This window comes from Agelaius phoeniceus, chromosome 6 (assembly GCF_051311805.1).
Source record: "Agelaius phoeniceus isolate bAgePho1 chromosome 6, bAgePho1.hap1, whole genome shotgun sequence".
Classification (NCBI taxonomy): Eukaryota; Metazoa; Chordata; class Aves; order Passeriformes; family Icteridae; genus Agelaius; species Agelaius phoeniceus.
Genome location: NC_135270.1, coordinates 48,189,712 through 48,197,024, shown reverse-complemented (window position 1 = coordinate 48,197,024; position 7,313 = coordinate 48,189,712). Strand labels below are relative to the sequence as shown.

At 37.2% G+C, this 7,313-nt stretch overlaps 1 protein-coding gene across 1 annotated transcript in view; it reads right to left on the bottom strand.

Annotated features, from left to right (window-relative positions):
* Positions 1 to 217: 217 nt before the first annotated feature.
* Positions 218 to 7,313, bottom strand: part of SLC24A4 (solute carrier family 24 member 4) — an 84,394-nt gene continuing 77,298 nt past the window's right edge. The window contains exon 17 of the mRNA XM_077180628.1: positions 218 to 6,560. Within this exon, the coding sequence (XP_077036743.1) occupies positions 6,408 to 6,560 (153 nt within the window). The 3' untranslated portion in view covers positions 218 to 6,407. The remainder of the gene's footprint in view (positions 6,561 to 7,313) is intronic.

Below are 7,313 nucleotides of genomic sequence, written 5' to 3'. Positions count from 1 at the left end.
AACCAATACACTTAACTCACTCCAAAAATTGGCTTGATCCAGGCAATACTCCCTAGAATACAGAGAATGTGGGGCCTTCTGTCACTCTGTTCAGCAGGGTCCAGATTTCTCCAAAAAGCTAACATGTGTAGGCACATGCCTGAAATTTTAGATTTTCAACAATATATATGAGAATGTTTCACATCTACTAATCATCTGAGAAAAAAACCAGCAAACATTCTTGTTTATATAATTTATTGATAGTGTACATATTTTTATATAGTGCATTATAATACTGAGTGCTATAATCTTTATAAATGCTGAGTTAACTATTTTTTAAAATTTTCACAACAAAAATAATCAAATATCATGCCAACATTTTGTAACAAATTATCACATTAAATCCATTTGGATTTCATGACATGTTTATCTGTACAATGGACCCCATATCACAGAGCATTCACAGTGCATAAGGTCACAGTCATTGAAAAAATAAGTAACATGAGAGATTTCTGTTATTTACAGTTTACAAACCCATCCCTTTCTGTTTTCAAAGTAAGCAGTTCTAGAAAGTTTTCATAATAGTTAAAGAGGTATTGCACCTCTAAAGGGCGCACTGCAAATATGAAACACAGGTTTTTAAAAGGTTCAGAAGTTATTTTAGTGACCATAAATGATTTCAAAGAATTTCTTGCAATGGAGGAGATACCATGAGCCAAATTCTATGGTCAGTTCCACTGATAGTAATTTGTGCCAACTACCAGGACACTAAGGAACACTGGCACCGCCCCCAAGAACACAAAGGCAAGAATTTGGTCATAACTTTGCTGCAGTAACAGCCATTTGAAACACAGGTGTTGCTGGGGAAGGAGATTTACAAGTTTTCTTTGCATACATAACTGGTATATGAATAAAGGCCATAATCCTTCTGCAAAAACTCTGAAAGGAAGCATCTCAGTTGTTATTAATCTTTCTAGAGATGATTTCTGTCCAGTTTTCACATATTCTGATACCCTTTAGAATTTGCTACCATGCCTAATGCTGTAAACCAATCTTTTTATTTGTCATTCAAGTTTATCAAGACCATCTCAGTGACAGGACAGCAATGACTGCCTACATTCTTTGTGCAAGTGAGAAAGTTAAACAGAATTAAATTCCAACTGGCAATTCTTCTAAGAAAATATCCAAATGGCATTAATTTCCCATAGTTATTCATTTCAGACAGTGCACTGATTGGGAGCAAGCAGAACCACATGATGAACAAACTGCCACAATCACTGCACATCCTGGCTGTGGAGAAGCAGCCACACATCTCACGTGTCAGGAGGGGACTTCACAGTACAGGACTTCACAGACTCTGGGGAAAAAACCATCAGGACCTCACATGGGGGAAAATGTGAGAAAAGTGCTCAAGTTATTGAAAAGGAGGCTTTTAAACATGTACACAGAAGGTCAGAAAGTGGAATGCACACATCAGTGGAATGACATTCCCTTCTTCAGCAGGACATTGATCACTTGCATACAGACTTTTCCAAATGGTTCAATGGAATAATAACGGGTTTGGTACAGAATTGCTGCAACTAAACACTGTCATTTACCTGTGTAACCATCACATAAATGTCACCATCTAACAAAATGAAAAATGTGGCATTCAGACTCATGGAAATAGAAAGAAAATTGCACAGCAAATGCATGAGCTGCAGAGATTTTCTTCTGAATGTTTAAACATAAATAACAGAGAGATCTGAGGCTTGCAATGACAGAACATTATGCTCCAAGGTAATGTACTTCAATTAGGAGATTCTTTGGTTTTACCTGGCTATCAGAGTTATTTTAGTGTCTGTTTCATATTACATAACATCTAATCTTTCCTTGGCATGAATAATCATACAGTATTTCTACAGCTTAAAGAACTCTACCAAAACCAACTAACAGTGGGACACGAGTAAGTGGCATTAAAATTGAAAGAAATGCAAGAAAGGAAGACAACAAAACTCATGAGGCATTTGTGCACCTAGAGCAAACACATAATAGAAACAAGTGTAATTAAAGCAGAGTCACAAGGGAAATCAAAGACAGAATAGAATCTTCTCTATAATTGCTAAGTATTAGATTAGTAAAGACCTTTGCCATTTGTTTACATGTTGACAGAAAGCTTACAAATATAACCTAAAACCAGAAGCTAACTTTGCTTGTTGCAGCTGCAGCAAGCATATAAAAACAAAATAAAATTGGCACACCAAAGACTGAGCCAGGAGAAAGATGGTTGACTATGCTGTACCTGTTGGGAAGACTTAAGGTGTTCTTCTAGGTTAGACTTCAGCCCAGAGAGAAGCCCTTAGAGCATCAAAGAGACATTAAGATAACCATACCTGGAGCTCCTTATATTTAGACATGCAGATCCTGAGCTTGAAATCGTTACTCAAGCAATACTTTATAATGCAGTTCAATTGTTATGGTAAATAAATGGAATCAAGCACTGCTGAACACAATGGAAACATTCCCAGTTCCTTGCTAGAGAGAGAATTACACTCCATGGATCTATGTGGGACTGTGCTACTCCAGGGGAACTGCAGCTCAAAAGAGCTGCTCTAAGCCCTCCTTGGCCAGCTGTAACTCAGTTTTGATCCTGCTCATACACAAGGGCAGATGCACAGTTGAGAAGTCTGAGACAAGGAACAGGTTCTCTTATTTACAAGAGTGGAAATCTACAGTGGTATCAGCAGAGCAGAAGTCCACAGATTCTATCTTTTAATCTTTTAATTTGACAAAGAAATAAAATCTTTAGACTACAAAACCAATGGAAAGAACTGACTATGATAAGAAACCCAGAAACCATACTCTGCTGTCATCTTAGGACACAATCCAGCAAGGCACTTGGATAGATGCTTAGCTTTAAAATGGAATCCAACCTACTGAAGTTAAGCTTTGCTGGATATGGGATGTCTTTTTCTGAGTTGTGTTACTTTTCAGTGTTAGTATGCTGGCAAATTTCAGATCACACTAACAGTTTTCTCTCTCACATCCACCAGCTTTCTTTTCACTCTTGAGCTGAACATTAACTTACAGAACATTGTGACATACATTCCAAACTCAGCCAGATAACTTTTGCAATGGTTAATGAAACAAAATGGCTGCAAAATTTTACAGATACAATCCAAACAGCTGCAATATAGAGCTGTGCTAACAGCAGAGAGCCAAGCACAATCACTCTGTTTCTTGACTAGAAAATGGCAACATTTTTAAGGGTTTCCTGACCACACGAGCTAATGTTTTTATTTTCTTTTTTTTTTTTTTTTTGATTCATGTGAAAGGCACTAGTCTGTTATTACTCAGCAATAGCCTCCTGAATTACTGATACATTCTGATGTGGGTTTATCTGCAATACAACAATTTGTCAATCACATCTTTCTTGGACCATTCAGTTTACCTGCATGGTTTAGTGTATAACTATTTATTTTAGCATATGGACACAGACTACTTAGGAGCTTCTTGAAGTACTTGATATGATTATATGTCATCAAAGCCCTGACACGGCATCTCATCATTCTTTGGCAAACAATACATCCTTGGTCATGTGGTGGTGTCAAAGGAGAATCCTACTAATGGTATTCATGATGATAAGCACAGCATGATACTTGTCTCATAGCAGTAGATGCAGGTGAGAACACCCCATGGAATGCAGCATTAGAGTTCAATATAAATTGTCCTGAAGTGAGTTTATGTTTCAGGGAGAGCTGTAGATGACAGGAACTAGCCACACATTGTAAGGGTTGTTCTGGATTCTGAGACTGTTTCTGCTAAAAAACAATGCAGGTTTTCTGGAGCAGGTGATATTCAGATTAGGCAGAGCAATATTAAATGATGTATGAAGGACTTAGAGAATTAACAAAGAAAATTCATGTATATTTGGACAGAAATTCAGCTGCTACAGAAAAAAATGGTGCCCATACTCTTCCAAAATTTCCTGGCTCAGAAATCTGAAGGTACAATACAATTTTCTAGATCTGGCACTATAAACTTTGATGCCCTCATCCCTGTCAACTCAGCTGATCACTATGCATTCAAAATCAGACTTTGGAACTACTCTTCTATTACGTAAAGACAACTGAGCTGCCTGAACTGTGCGCAGGAGAGCAAATGTTTGCTTGGAAACAGTTCTCCAAGACCACAAAAACACAATACAGGAAAAACACATTTACTCAGACTCCCTCTCTGCTCCTTTCAGTCTCATATCTAAGTCATCCCCAGATTTTCAGCAGTAAACTGTCCTCCTGAAAGACAGCAGGGGAGAGAGGAATACTAGGGAGGGATATTCCTACAGTGGTGCAGCACTATGCTGCATTTTCACAGCTTTTCTGCAACAGAAGACTCCAAGATGAACATGAATTCCATCTCCTCAGCTTTATACTGCAGCAAAAACGTCGTGAATGCCTGGAAATGGGGTCATTGGCATATTTGAGATAAAATGTGTTTACTGCCATTCTTGACTATTTAATAAAGCATTTTAGTAATGCTGTAATTGTGTCCATCTTTAGTTCTTAGCTTAATGACACAATCATTTAATTAAGGTAAGAAACCCTAAATGGATACTAATACTGACATTTGTAACAAAATGTAAAGCAAATAACAAATGTGTTGCTCTTTTTCACTTTAGAATCACATTGAATGGACCCAATTCTTAAAAAAAACACCAGCAGCAGCATACACTCTTTAATTTATTCTAAAATAATTTAAGAAATAATTTTAGTTGTAAACTCATTGCCTGGTGTAAACAGTATTCTGCATGTCAGCTGGCTAAACATAATTGTCATATATGTCAAAAGAAGGAACTTTCTGAGTAAGTGCTTATTTGCTAAGATTTTATAGTATACTCTCATTGACACATATTTTAATATTTAGTCTTAATGGAAAATATTAATACATTTAAAAACACATCAACTGTTAGTTGATAGGTTTGGTTGGTTTATAAACATTAAAAAATTTTAAAAATCTATGTATAAAGGTAACTGTGCTTCTTTAGAAACTTTATGTGATCATTCACATACAGCTTCAAAATATTTTTAAAGTTTAGTAGCAATTCAAAATATGCTGTCTCAGTGATTTACAATTATATCACTGCTAAATTGTGGAATGTTACCCGCTATTTTAATACTCTGGGCCGGATCTTGCTGTCAATTATATCCAGAGTAATTCCTTGTATCAGATTTATGCTGGTGGAAAGGATATCAAAACTTGGCTTCTACTCAGGGTTAAAAAGAAGTATATCATGCTTCAAAATTTGCATGCAATCAAATCAAGGACCATATTCTCTTGACAGACTTGTTTTTGTCAGGGTGACTCTTATCTGCACTGCTCCGTGTCAGACATTCATCTTCATTAAGCTTCTGGGAATAAGAAAAAATGGTGAAGAATACACCAGCTTCTTGACTGATGAAATAAGCTTCTTCCTCTCACCAATCAAACTGAATCAAACCAAATCATAATCAGGGTGGGTTTTGTTGTCAGAAAGTCTGGATTATGTTCAGCTACTACTCCCAGCTGATAACAATAACTGATAGTTACTGAGCACCCAGTTATATTTTATTTCTTTAGCTTCTTCTAAATTTACACAATGGGCTTACAATGGCCAATGCAAAGTTTCTTTTGTGGTGTAATATTCCACAAATGTCATTTCGTATCTATGTATACAGCATTCCTCATTAACAATAAAACATATTTTTCAAGTATGAATTTCTGCATGTAAATTCTCTTCTTCGGTATGCAGTTACTCTGACTTCTAGTGTGCATCATCACAAGTGATACAACATACAACCATTTCCTCTTCTTTCTCTGCCACATTGTTCATTGAACAGAGCGATAAATATCCAACATTGCCATCAAAAACTGTCAGTGCAGTTTCTCTATAAGCAGAGCACTTGAAGGGGGAAATGATCCTCAACAGTGCATGCCATGATATGTGCCTTGGACTTTCTGGTCCTGTAGTTTAAATATTCTGACCGAGCCAAGAAAGGATCTGAACTTGCTTCTTATCCTTCCATGGAAAGTAAATGTCAAAACCAAAGGAACTATAAAGATTTTTCTCCCATCCTCTTGCTAAACCTGATGGTGGTGGTTGATTGTCTGCAGAAGGAGAAAGAAAACCACAGAATGCCCAGGAATGGGTCCTTTTAGAGTTCTGTGTAAGATCCATGTAGCTTTATGACAGAGCAGCAATATCCAAAGAGGAGGAAAATGCTTTGGTTGCCTTCAGCTAGCATGTTAAAAGAAAGGTATGCTCTCCTTCCATATAGGTAAAAGTGCTTGTTAGCTGATTAAGCAGGAATGACACTCAAATTATTGATGGAAAGAAGGTAGAAATGTGAAATGCCTCCTGTCATTACAGCATGTGTAATCAGAAGAATTTCAGTGTCTCTCCTTGCTGTGGTTTAAAGTTCTTCTCGGCACATAGGGAAGTTGACAAAGGTGAAGACATTGAACTCTATCATTATTGATAAACACAGGAAAATAGCATAAAGAAGCAACACGTAGATGCCTAACTTCCTGTCAAGTTTCCACTTATTAAAATGGATTCCAAACACCTGCAAGCAAACAGAGTGTCAGTTAATAAAGTTCTGAAGGAGACTTCTGGGAACAACCATTATAAGCTAAAAATGAGAGTCTTTTGAATTAGAGGTCTTGCAGGAAGACAAAAATATATTCTCAGTATTTTATAGATCAGAAAGGCAACATACCTTGTTGACTTGGCTCTGAGTCTCAGTTGTCCTACAACTGTTTTACAAAATATTCAATGAACTAAGCTAAATTAATGTCCCTCCCTCAAGTGCTCCCCTACAAATCCTTTATGTCCCTGTAGTACACCAGCACCAAATGCCCATTCTTCTCAACACCTTCAAAAGAGGTGCTCTACTTATTTGCTGAGCTCCAGAACTAAGGGGTTACAAGTTACAGGTAGCAAAGCAACAAAATCCTCATGAAGGCATCTATTTTCCACAGTGTTCAATGCCTCTGAATTATTATTTTGCTCAAAACTTTCCTCTGAGTTTGCTGTGGGAGGGTCTGTGCAAATCAGGGTACTCAGCAAAACAAAGGAGACTGTAATAGATGCCTCAAACTCAGGTGACCTGGCTTCTGCTAGGAAAGGACTGTTTTCAGAAAAACATGAAGAGCTAGCAGAGTAATGCCTCTGCATAATCCTCCCATTTTTTCCCAATATGCTGATTAACAATATGCATGCAGCAACACCAGATACAAATGTGCACAGAACACCAGTGCTGTTTCACAGGCACTGTGCAGTATGGCAGGCTGGGGATAAGAAATGGAAGAACACATTC